A 14,215-nucleotide genomic window follows, 5' to 3' on the forward strand; every position below is an offset into this window, starting at 1 on the left:
TCGGTAACCCCAAAAACGTACCAATAGATGACCCACCCTTTAACTCACGTTTTTTCGTTCTTGCTTGGCAAGAGATCGGGATGTTCTCCCTATGGAGAAGATAAATATCGCTGGTCACGTTATACCACGATTCTCAATGCTGCGACGAATAACGACACTTTTCTACACGCTTGGTACACGCACGTGCGTGCGTTGTGTAGAGCACGGCGTGACCGCGATCACCTATGACGTTACCGCAGGTCGCGTTTTAAAAAAGCCGATGGTCCGCCTTCGTACACGTCGTTCCTTTCAAAACACGCTCGCTGTCGCAATCGTCAGCGGTCTCGCATTTTACGATCGTGTCCGCTGGGTGTTACATTTCAAAAGCCGCAGAATACACGTCGTTGTCCTCTTCCCCTGAGAATACGGTCCGGTTTATTCTCTTTATTTGGATTTTCTGTTTTGGATTTATTCTTTTTCAAACGCACCGATTATTTTATCTCACGATTACTCGCGATCTTACAATAGGAAAATGTCAATGTTGCCAAATATTTGCGAAATGCAATCGTTCGAAAAATTTCGTTCTTTATAATTATCCCACGTGACTACAATACAAATTTAATGAATAACATTTCTGAAGGATATCCAGGTTGGTCCGAACAATCGAAGAGCTTCGTAAACAAGGGTTGTTGTTCATCTCTGCTCATAAATGGTACTCCGCTTCCCCGCGAAACAGGACTGCTCTCTTAACCCGCAGTCACATTATCCACGTGGGAAATCCCGCTCGAAATCCTACTACCGTTTCATTCACAAAAGTACTTCTTTACCGCCATAACCCTTTTGGAACATCCTGATCGTCTCTAAATACATCAATTGTGACACCACGCGAGACAAACGTACTTTCTATATTTCGTACCTATATAGGCACGTAGTTAAACACACGTCATTTATGTCATTTCACAATGTATTGCCTCATTCTGGAAACCTTCATGCTATTTGGATGAGATATGTTTAATGAAAAGCAGGTAATTAATTAAAGTGAAATCCCCTGTTTTCTTTATCGTACGATACTCGTGTCTCGTTAAAAGGTAAAAATCTAATTTTATATGAAATTAATGTATCAGTACAACATCTAATTTTATGTAATTGAGCATGCAATATCTTTACTTCTTAAAAAGAATAAAAAAACATTTTACAGCTATGAGAAAATGGAATGATATTTTATATTTACTATGTGTAATCTTACTGTTCTCATATTTCTTTCTTTCTTTCTTTCTTTTTTGATAAAAAAAGTAAACATTTTACTGATGGAATCTTTCATTTTCAATCGTCATTATTACATCTAGTACAACGAGCAGTAAAATTGCAAGAATGTCTTATTTTTCAGATCCTTATCTCTGCCCTTTCGTTAATTGATCGCGTCCGTTGACCCTTAATTATTCGACGAACCCCTATTGACCTCCCATACCTCTCTCTCGTCTACCAACAACTTCCTCGAACAGTCGGCATTGGTTTTCCATTGGCGACGCTCTCAGGCTTAATAGATGCTAATTCGACGACGATGGTATTACGGTGGCGTTTCTTAATTAGCGGATCGCCGCGGGTGCCAGAGTGATCAGCGTTCAGAACTAATTACATACTTCCAGATCCAGATAGAGAAGGAGAGAGAGAGAGAGAGAGAGAGAGAGAGAGAGAGAGAGGGAGAGAGTGAAAGAATATATTTCTTCCTATTACTGATGTCCGTTAGTTTATTTTTTTTTATTTCGGTAGTCGGTTTTCTAGACTCTGATCCTTTCCGCTCTTGAGACGCAAGCACGCGGTGGTCAACTTGTGTACCAAGAGGAGGTTTTTCGGAGAGGAGAATGGAGGAGAGGGGAGGGAGAGGAAGATCCCCGAAGTCCATTAACATTCGGCGCGGCAAATTACAAGCCGAGACACTAATGGACCCAGCACGAGTGGTTGGGCGGTCCACCGAGCATTGATGGTGGGTGGTGATGTTGGTGGCTGACTGTTGATCTTAGTGCCGAAGAGCTGCATCCATTCCCTGTCTCCATCTACTATGCCGTGGAAGGACCGGCTTCTAGATGAGTTTTCGTGATACTGTGCCTCCGCGCGCAAGAGGAGCATGCGCTCTTCGAGGATTTATCGCGACTGTCTTTGTAATCCATCACCTGTTTGATCGTTCGTAATATATAAATGGGACATTTTTTTTAAACGTGAAATAATTTCAAGTATTCATATGTCGAAACTTTTTTTGCCATTTGTGGAATAAACAACACCGTTAGAAGTGTCGATGAATTTATAATACTCTTATAACAAGGATGCGCAGTAAATTTACGAATCATGTAACATTTTGCTTTTGATTTCATAACATTTGTAAATTTGCATTATAAATTTATTGTCGATTTACAAAACTGGCGCGAGAGATTCGCGTATATTTTTATTACAAAATATTATTATAATTTTTAAAACAATATGGCTGTTTAAATTTACAGCACATTTTTGTTGGATAAAAACTTATTATTATATCCAACACTTTTGTGGAAGTTTACGACAGAAATTTCTTACAGTGAAGATGACGTGCGCGTGAAATATAAGTTTGTACATTGTAAAGCATAAAAGATTTGCAGAAGATAAGAAAGGAAGTAAAATAACATTCGTTGCCTTATAAAATTTGCTTTAATTAATTTTCATAATAGCTTGAGCGAAGCACTTGCGTCATGATGTGCACAAAATTAGTTTCCTTTTTCACATTAATTTCTTTTTCTCTTTTCTTCTTACATCTTACGTGTCCAATGATATATATTAATTAATTCTGTGCTATTATTAAATGCATTATTTCGTTTACGCGCTACTTTACTACCTATAATCTCAAGTCCATTAGCAGCGGGAAAATTACGAATATTTTGTAATAAATAGTGCTTGCGCACGAAACCGGATAAATATGTTATCGGACTGGCGGAAATTGCTATTAAAACTTCTCTCTTGTAAATTTGAAAATGATTATTTCCGTTATATATTCTTTTTTTTATAAAATAGTCGCTCGATTTTGTATGTAATTTGAAATCTAGTTAGTATATAACGTGGAAGTTAGAAGAATATTAAGATCTTTCAGAATCGGCATCGATTCGACATTCGTTTCTATTTATCCTCGGGGTTCGATAGATTACGTTAATACTAGGATCGTAAGATCAATGAGATCCCAACATATTATTAGAAAGCGTACCTTGAGGGATGTATAAATTATATGAGGATTTTAAAATATCCCTACTTTTCTCACGTATAATTTGAAAATGATAATTCTAAACAAATATACCTAACATTTATCATTTTTTCCCTTTTTATAATTATGCGTTTAATTTTCTGAATTTAAATATATTTTAAAATATTAAATAAATTCTTCATGAAATCATTTTTTTTTTTTTATAGAATTTAAAAAAATAGTTATAAAGCGACTTTAATTCAGATATATACATGACTGAACGCCAAAGAGAGTTTTGAGATCTGTGAGTACTATTTTTATTGAAAATTTCATCATTTTAGGATTTGATTATATTTTTGTAATCTTCAATTAGATGTTATTTCTTTTAGAAGATATTTTCTATTTGAAAAACAAAGAATTTAATTTATATGGAGAGTAAAAGTATCGGGCTGGATGCCTTCATCGTATCGTATGAACTTTCGCGTAAGTTGTTTCTTGCAACGGAGAGTTTCGAGCAACGATCACGTAGGGACCGACATTGAATGATCGATTATTCGCTGCCGAAAAATCGCTTGCGCTCCTCGCCTACATAAAACGATCGCCGAATCGATGCCGCGATGCAGCGGCGGCACGTCCGCTTTTCGACGAGTGCAATTGCTCGTGTTCAAGGTGGCCGGAAAAAGTGGCGGCCGATCTCTTACCGTCTCACAAAAACGAACGATCTGGCCTGGTCGAGTCGTTAATGTGACCGACGAAGCGTGTTGCCCGCCTAAGAGCCACCAATAACAACTGTCTTTACCCCTTTTCCTCTCTTGTCGTCCTCTTCTCGCTTACTCGTCCCTCCTCTTTTCTCTTCGCCGATCTTCTCGTGCCTCTTCGTCTTCGTTTCCCTTTCCTTCCTCCCGCTCCCTTTCCGCTTCTTTCATTCGCCGGAGTAATTCGAACTCGTGCCGAAAGAAGCCGGGGAATTTACCGCGGCCAAAATGCCTTTACCTTCGGAGTTCCCTGTTGGTTCCGGTTCCCAAATTCGTCGGTCACTGTCGGCGATAATAAGCGACCTTTATTATTTTCATCCTCACTCAATTCTTGGCGATTATCTCTCTTATACTTATAATTACAATTTATTTATTTCTCAACTTTCGAAAATTATCTGTCTGTAGAATGTCACATCTTCGCGCGCGACGAAATGGATTTCTCTCTTATACAAAAACTAGACGATGAAGTTGTATTTTTTTTTTTTTTTTTTTTTTTTTTTTTATTAAAGAAAGTTTGAAAATTTGCTTTAAGCAGATATCTATGACAGGAAATTTAATTAATTAAGAAATTATATATTTTCACTCCAAACCAAGCGGGAATTATTATCGACCGATTATTATGTATAATTTCCGACCTAATCAAATTTCCTGTAACATGTTTCATTTGAGTATTAGTTACTGAATGTAAAAACAAATATAAACGTTAAGGTATCTCTGCATAATGCTAACAAAGAAATAATTAATGACGTTCTTTTACCACATCTCGTTATAGAAACATCGACTCGATTCTCGTTCGTTTACGGTAATTATCTTCTTAAGCGATGATGGCTTACATTTCTTGACACCCGGAAGTCATTTATCTCGGTGAGAGAGAAAAGTATGACATACGGCATGTTTTTAGCTAAGTCGGTTTGTCCTTTCATAAAAAAGATTACCCGAGTTGACGTAATATCTGATTTCTGTACGTATTAACCATTCGATCAAGACGACGTCTTATTTCTTGAAATTTGATGAATAATCTAAAATAAAATCGTTTTTATAGAGGTTTTTGCAAAATTGCCCTCCGCAGTAATAGCATCTTCATTTGATCAAGTACGATCGATTGGCGAGTTTCGACCATACTATCCTCCGTAGATTTTCAGATTTGGCATGAACAATCGCTTGCGGAATTCGTTGTTCGAGAATTTATCGTTTCATTCTTGATGCACGATCAACTGATGGAGAGGCGGAGGGAGATCCCGTCTCTTCGAGATCCTCGATTCGAGATGCTCGAGCTCGTTTTGCTCACGCTTGGCTTTCCGTTCCGTCTGGGACTGCAGGCCGGGTTATTACCGACTAAGTGGACGATTCGTAATGACACCGGAGGCTGCCATTTTAGTGCTAAGTGCCGCGCATTATCGGCGGGGGATGACGGTAGTCGCCTTTATATTTTTTTCTATCTATCTCTCCTTTCTTTTCCCGTTCAACTTCTTTTTCACCTCTCGCACGCTCGCGTTGCGAATGTTTTAGACGAAAAAGTCACGGTCTCTGATGCGGCGACTTATGATCTCGCGTGTCGCGACATTAACGTACACTTAATTGTGCTCATCGTTCAAAATATTACGAATTTGTAAATTGTTAAAGTTACACTTCTATTATGCAAATAATACGAGTTAAAAAAACTTAAGGGGAAAATATTAATATTTAACATAATGAATTTGGAAAGAAATATATTTCTTACTTTTTTTAATATTGCGATTATTAGTTTACGAATTCTTATAAAGAAATTAAACGTAAAGTTAGTTTTCATTCAACGTAAAAATGTCTACGAAATTGTTATTAATATTAATTAATTATTTCTCGACAAATCTGAATTAATTTTTATTTCCAAAATTATTTATTATGTAATGCAACAATCCGTGCCGATACACATTTTTTACCTCATGGCTTTGAGTGAGCGAATGAAAGAATGAAATGAACAATCGAATTACTTGTTTTTTATTCAAAATTTGTTGAATTTGTTTCGCCTTCGAAAATAATGATAAATATATTGTTTCCATGTTGTTGTCTATCTTTATCGTTTATTCTTTGCCGCACACCGCCTCGCTCCGTTTATTCAAGTCAATTAAGCTCCTAAGATTAGTAAAGACTTACTATACAAAGTATTGCGCACGTGACGCAATATCAGATACCTGTTTAGAACGCGGGGAACGCACACGGCCATTCATCATGTCTCGCAGCGAAGAGACAGGAACAAGTTGGGCGAGAGAATATCCTTCGGATTTACGAGGCAATTTCGGCGAGCGATCCGTTAATTTCCGGATGATACTGCGCAATAACTTCACGGAAATCTTGGCTATCGATCTTTCACGCGGACGTGCCACATTGGGTGCTACGACCACCACGTGCAATATCCTGGCGCGATCCAGCTTTATTAATTTTGCTCCACAGGTGATTTTTGTTGCGAGTGTAATCGACTTTCTAACTTCAGCTTATTAGAGAAATTTCGTTATACTTTTTGCAGAAAACGCCGTTGCTTTAAATAATTATATTATATATAATTGTATAAAAACTTGTATATTATTTATGTCATTGGATAAACTTTATCCGATTGACTGACTAACTATTATTAAAAATATTAAAAATATTAAATATGAAGAATTATATTTTGGATGTAATCTAAATTCGCGCTCGAGCGTCTACTAATTTATCGTGTGAACGAATTAAGAACTTCGTTCGCGGGCTAGGAAGAGACCGCGGAAATTGGCATGGAGCCAGTAGGAACTTTGCACTCCCACGTTCTCGATCATACAATGTACGACTATTTCAATAATCTTCATTATGCGAAACGAAGCTAAAATTGATGTAAGATCCTTTTGTTTCCGTTTGCATTATACGTCAGAATTTTCAAATAGAACTTTATGTGAGTTTAATGGTGACAAAATGAACTTTCTTTTCTTTTCAAAATCAACGATGAAATACAAATTTTTGAATGAAGATATTATTATTAGAATGAAGACACAATGATAATTTTATTTATTCATTCTCTTTGAACACGTTGTATTTTCTTGCTCAATTAGAATGCACCTAAATAGACTTCACGTTATGTTTGCCGAAGAAATATGAAGCGTTTTGGAGATTTTAGATAGGTTTTTATTTGCGTTATTAGTTAGCACTGTTAGAGACTATTTAGGCAGCTCTAAAAATGAAGCTCTTATTGAATACGTTATAATGCGTGATAATTAACTGTTCTATTCTCATATATTACGAAGTTTACAATACAAATATCTTTTATTGTAATATCGTAACATTATTATGTATTAATAAATTTTCTTACATTATAAATATGTCACACTGTATGGAGCACAAAAACAAAGAAGAATTAAGACATAAAGAACATGAATGATGCGATACAATTGATACATATGAAAAAGAAAATATTAGATATACATAAAATTGCTCGTATAAAAATACATCTAAAGGTTTATATAAAGATGTATAAAATATAAACACTGCAAATACAGATTAATTAAAAAAAATACTCAATAATATTATTTCAATTATCACATGAAGGGTATTGAAAGAGTAAAGAATATGTTCCTTAATTTCCGTATTTGCAATATTAATCAAATATTAATCAAATCTTTTAGAACGTACATAAATTAGTTTCCATCACGCGCCATATTCGATGCACAGACCTATCGTTCTGGCAAATTGCTAGAAATACCAACCGTGCTGGCGCTTAAATAATTCCGTAATTGACGACCGTTGCAATTAGCGAAAGGGCGACGAGCCCCGTCTCGCAGCGAAACGTTTCTTCGTACATGAGCGAAACTGCTCACGTCACGCTAGTGGCTCCTGACAAATCTTATCGTTGAACTACGTTGAACTACGCGTCGCGTTTGCTAAACACCAGTGCTGAAGTAGAATTTACGATGACCGGTTTGAAGAGAGTTGCAGAATAAAGAAGGCCGGTTTTGGAGCGATTGATAAAATGCTTCCGGAATCGCAGTAATCTCGTTGCAAGTCGAGAGCGATGTAGACCTGATAATTTGCATAACACGAATGTCTGTCCGCCCCGGTTGCTTATTTGTACTTATCTATGCGCTTACAAGAAGGATTCCTATCTGTATACTTGCAAGATTATCCAGAAGCAGGATGTACGTGTGTTGCGACATTCTTCGATAATTATAATCTCGTTCGCGCGACATCTCTCTGATCTGGCTTATCACGTTAGATATCGATAGCGTTAACGCCATGTACGTATACTTTTCCTTTATCTTATTCTAAGCGATTGAAATATTAATAGATACGTACAAAATATACATGCATTTAAATTAAATTCACACGTGAACGTGTAATGTGCTCTGTAAATAATAATTTACATCCGTTTCATGTTCTCGCGCAATTTTTTTTTAACGTACATTACGTCACGGAATTTCCGCGACTATTACTTCTTGTATGTAAAGGAAATCGAGAGAGCGGAGACGTCAAATTTGCTGCATCTGACTTTAGCGGTTTCTCGTATTAGCGGTTTCGTTACTTCGTGTCTTCGTGATTAGAGGGCGGATATTCATTGGTAGAAGTCAATAAATCCAAGCGATGGACACGACACACGCCGGCCCCGAAGCCGACGGCCAAGAAGCTCGCTGCTGAAGCAAGTAATGGCCGTGGAATCGTCGTTTCCGTTTATAGAGATACCGGCTGTGGCTCTCTAGCCACCATGCGCGATGGAAAGCGGAGAAAAAAGTGGAAAAGAGGCCCGGTGCGATGCAGCTGCGGCTGCAGGACAATGCGCACGATACGTTTCTACGTACATTGACGTCAGCTTAAGAATACCATAATCTCGATCTGTATCAATAGAATACGTATATAAACGAACATCTTTCGCATGAAACTTGAGTCCGTAGGGAATTTTTAGATAAAGCCTAGAAACTCGGTCCACATTGGTTTTCAGCTCTCTTCTGATCTGAAGTCAATATCTTAGAGGAAATATTCGATGGTACATTTTTAAAAGCCTCAACTACAGGGAAGCGAGCCGTTTGAATCCGAAGCGAAATTTTTACAGTCTATACGATTGATACTACCAGGTTCTAAATTATAAAAAGATTTGGAATCTTCCTTCATTTTTTCAGTCAGTAAAATGAAATTCCTTGCAGTCTATACATACTCGTATAAAACAGGACGCTAAAGTATAGTCGAGGATTAATGAGTGTGCATTAAAATGTTTTATTTTCGAATTTTAACATTCTGATTTTTACAGAATTCATTTTACGGAATTATTCTGAAATACTTTCAGAATAAATTAAAGGAGTTCAATGAAAAATGCGATTCCCTTCGATAGATGTATATTTTTTCTGAATTCTATACAAGTGAAAAAAGCAACAGAAGATAGGAGAAGGGCAGCAGTATTTCGACGTAGGTAAGATAATTTCAAGGGGGGAACTAATGCGTTCTGGCGAAAAGGATCTCGCGTATTCCGGTCGAAGACTTCCACGAAGGCCGAGAGGCGAAAAGTCCTGGTCCAAGCTTTATGATTGGCCTGTTACACGTATCAGTAGATCCTCCAAGCGAGTATCTAAACTTTCATCTCTTATAATTCCTGTCGAATTCGTGCTTTGCGTGAAATGGCATGAAAAGGGGAACACATGTTCCAAACGAAGAAAGACCTTTCGTGACCTCTTTCTGTCGAATAACTTATCCACAATATGTTTCTCGGAACATATGTTATTTCAAAATCGAATTATTCCCATTTTCTGTATTGAACAAGTAATTTCTACTTTTGGATCTTATTATAAGTTCGACTATACTCGCACGCATTTTACATTCAATCGCTATTAACGTTTGTCGGCTTAAAAGCTTCGTGGAATTAACGAAGTAACAGATTAGATGCGCAAATACTATTTCAACGATCGTGCTCTCTCGATAAGGAAATTATTGCTGCGCTCTGCCGACTTTCGCGACAAAAAAATGATCTAACGGACTCTAATGACCACTGGACAGAGCACGTCATATTGTAAGCTCCGATCGATCGTCGCTTTTACATTGCAGTCTCATCGATATGCGAAAGAATCTAGAGGGACTGGTCCCCTTAAGGTAACTTGCGTCTCCTTACCGACTATAAACATTTTTCTCAACTGTGCGTCCTTTATGGTGAGCTCACGCATTGGCAGCACGCATATCCTCATTACTTCCAAAGGACCTTTGTTATCTTCTTACGGCGCAAGACAAATTGCAGCGCGTTTACTCACTTTTGAGCTTAACACGCGCCACGTTCACATATTAAGTATGGTTTTATCATTTGATGAATGTAACCCATTTACCCTAGAATTGTCATATTCTTTGTGAAATAGTGTTGGGAATACTGATCTACAAAATAATTCACAGTAATTGAAAAAACTATCAATTTATGTAGATAATTGTTTTATATATTAATATACGCCGTTCTACTTCTTCTTATTTTATTTATCTATGACTATTATCTAATTAAATGTATATATTTAATTTATATTTAATTATTTAATAACTTAATTATATATTTAATTAAATGTATTATGCGTCGACTCTTTTTCGCCGTTCACTTTGTTTATTTTGTTTATACATAAAGAGTCTTTACACCGTTGTTATGTACAATAGATAACAGTTTTATAAACTATATGCTATAATAATAATATAATAATACAATATAATATTTGTTATATATATCTATTTTATGCAACGAAGAAATCACGATAACTGTTATAGTTGATAGAAATTCTATTCAAATTAAGTTTATTGTGTCTGGAAAAAAATGGTCGAACCAAGAAAATTTTATAATAGGAGGAAAAAGTAAGCAAAATTATTTTCTGAAAAACAGCGAAATTCTTGAGCGAGGAATTTCGCTATTTAAATCAGAAAATAGAATTAGACGTGACGCGCAAAATCGATGCAATTTTCTCGCGTAATCGACGCACCGTTCGAAATTACATTTACGATAAAGAGAGAGAAAAATATCAATATTCTTTAATCGTAATCTTTCAATCCCGTTTCAGCTGCACGTCAAAATACGTGGGCGAATACTGCCAACATTTGAACCCATGTTACACGGGGTCGCGATGTCAAAACGGCGGCTCGTGCAGGGTACGCGAGGGCATCGGGGGTGGCACACCATCCTTCACATGCTCGTGCCCGGTCGGTTTCACCGCCAGCCTCTGCGAAATTCCTATCGACAACGCCTGCGATTCTTCGCCCTGCCTCAACGGTGCTACGTGCAATCTGAAATCGTTGCACGAATATGTGTGCACGTGCAGCATCGGATTCACAGGTCAGTAAAGTTCATATTTTTATACATCACTTAGGCACGAAGCGCCACTCCGGACTCCGAATGTTAAGATATGTTGGGCTACTATATATTATATATATTCGTTTAAATGAATTAATTTCAGAAGTGATAATTACGTGCCGATATGGCTGTCGGACTCTTTCAACGCGATCAATCTGAAATATTAATAATCCCCTCCCCCCCCCCAAATTTCGCAAATCTTAAAAAACTGTAATAAAAATATTGCCTCGGCCGGATCTCTTGCATTCCATGCGAGATATTTATATTTTTATATTTCCTACCAGAAATCACTACAATTTCGAATAAATTCGGATTTATAGTTATGCGCAAATAATTTCTACTTTTTATTGTTGATTCGCGATTTAAATTTTTGTTCATTAAGATTCGCTGCGAAATTAACGTAAATGATTAAGCGTACCGATAAAATCATCAAAACTAACTCGTTACGGTTGTGTCAAAGGTGTTAAAGGAAAGCTATGCGGATTCTTAAAGGGGAATAATTGTATAAGTCCGACAATGAATAAATCGTGCGTCAGTCATTGAATACTTAAATATATGCTTATCGATTCGTGTGGGTTGAATAGCAAGGTTAATAGATAGACGTGACGATAACGTGTTGCAATTAACCAGTTCGCATTGTGCTACGCGTCATAAAGAAACGCCGAGAATAAGCTATAACTGTAAATTTGCATTGAACTATTAAAAAATACTCTATATGTACTATTATATAAGTGTGTGCGCTTATGTAGTTACGTGCGTCGCCAATATTAGATGACAGACTTAATTTGCATGAATTTTTTAAATATAAGTTATCTCGATTATTTGATACAACCGTTATATCGAGTTATTTTAATTTCAATATGAAATTTATGTACGCCATTAAAGTCGATGCTGAGGTACGTTTATATCTTTCTCACAACTGTTCTTCGAGATAAAATACTAAAGCACGCGCTAGTATGCTTGACGAATAAATAAATTTAGAAAATATGTAAACTTTTCAAAGATAAGCAATGAAAAATTGAAAAAGAGGTAACAGAAGAAAGAAAAGGTACAAGTTTAAGTATGCGTTTATAGGATAATTGGCGAAGAATCATGCCGCTACCTTTGGACGAGAGGTGCTCAGTTTCGTTGTACTTTCAATGAACACTGAATGATTTTTCGAGAGGTAGTTTACGATTTTAAGATAATAAGTATAGCTCGTTTTATGTATTACTATTTATTCTTGTTCACGTTGCACATCTTAATAATTAATTTTCTTAAATTAAGTATTGAGTAAATTTTGTTTAAAATATTCTTATTTACGAAGTTTGTAGAGTATAAGTTATATATAAATCTCGTTAAACTCGTGATTTTGATATACAATATATGACCTTTAATGAATGAACACAGAGAAGGGAAAAATTTCTAAAATATATTTCGAGTCATAAACAATGAGCACCGCTAAAGTTAGCCGTTACACAGATCGCAAAAGCAAGACATCTTGACCACAAGGGAACAAGTAGCGACTGTGGTAATTGGTTCCACTAATCAATAAGCCCGAGAAGAAAAGGGAAAAAGAGAGACGCTTACCTTAGATACATGCTCTGCTATCCGGGATTAACCGCCATCTTAAGAGATATCTCTACTTGCGGACCGAATGCTAGTCGGCAAGAAATACCGAGTTAATTTATTCTTATCTTCGCTGGGATCTTCGTCTACAAAATTTTATTTTAACGTTTTTGCGCTGTAACCTTAGAGGTTCCAAGAATTTTACGATAATCTAGCGAGTAAATGTTCAAGCTCTCGAAAATATGCAGGTTTTTCAAGTCTTGATCGTCTTCTGAATATTAAAATAGTAAATGTAATTTTTTTATGCGCATGTAAAAATAAAACTCTTGTCATTTTAATAAATTTTAATGAAATAACTTGTGATTTTTTTTTAGCTCATTTAACAATGCTATGAAATTGATTAAATGATGAAATTCTTTAAATTAATTTTAATATATTTATCTTAACTTTTTATTTAACTAGTATACTAATTGTGTGAAACTATAATATAATTTTCTCATTTTTATTATCATGACCAAATTATATTGTTATTCTCGTTTTCTGTTATCATGATCAATACTATTATTCTATACACTTCAATTTTTTCAAGTTTCCATCGTAATAAGTGTATGTAGAAATTAATCGAAAACGTTAAAATGAGGAACCTAAAATACTTATATAATAATTTTTTAAATAATTTTCTTAAACTCACATGTATTTAATAACAGGAAAATTATTAGAAAATTTTTTATTTTTACTTGTTCCGACTTCTATCTGGATAACACATGTTACAATTTTATATCGTATATTTAATGTAAAACAAAGTTTTTAATTTTTGTTATCGTTCCTTTTTATAATTTAACTTGCTACTTTTGGAATAACTGATCTATGGAAACGGAGGTTAGTCACTTGGCTAAACACAACGAAGAGACAAATTTCGACAACTTCCAACCAGACAGTAGGTAGATATGGTTATCCTCACGTAGAATTTAATTTCAACATTGTCGCGATATTTTGTCAAAACATCTACGAAAAGTATCTACGAATTTGCCGAAGATGGTTTGAAAAAAGCCGAAACGGCTCCAAAATAAGATGATAACCGACAATCATTGTACGTCTTTATATCATGTAAATATTATTTGATGATTACGTTTTACATATTGCGCGCCAATTTCCGCGCTGTGTCGATGCTCTCATTGCCCGATATACTCTATTATAGTTTTTAATTTCGAGAGCCCGATTAATATTTAAATTTGACATTTTCATTGTTAACTTAATATTTTCGAAGAGTTAGAATTTCGCTAAAGTAAAATCCGTTTGGGAAGGTATAAAATAAGATGAAGTCACTTGAAGAAAATAAGTGAACGTATATCGAGGAGGATCCCGCTCTTTATTAATTGAATCGTGATTTGAGTTCTCCCAATATGACATCGCGAACCGTCGGTCGGCGAC

General features: G+C 35.8%; 1 protein-coding gene across 1 annotated transcript in view; it reads left to right on the plus strand.

Moving 5' to 3' along the window:
* LOC108751380 (neurogenic locus Notch protein) overlaps positions 1-14,215 on the plus strand; it is a gene marked incomplete at its 3' end in the record, with an annotated part of 297,572 nt that overhangs the window by 105,620 nt on the left and 177,737 nt on the right. The window contains exon 3 of the mRNA XM_018491558.1: positions 10,947-11,218. Within this exon, the coding sequence (XP_018347060.1) occupies positions 10,947-11,218 (272 nt within the window). The remainder of the gene's footprint in view (positions 1-10,946; positions 11,219-14,215) is intronic.

Source organism: Trachymyrmex septentrionalis, unplaced genomic scaffold (assembly GCF_001594115.1).
Source record: "Trachymyrmex septentrionalis isolate Tsep2-gDNA-1 unplaced genomic scaffold, Tsep1.0 scaffold1, whole genome shotgun sequence".
In the NCBI taxonomy this organism is placed as follows: Eukaryota; Metazoa; Arthropoda; class Insecta; order Hymenoptera; family Formicidae; genus Trachymyrmex; species Trachymyrmex septentrionalis.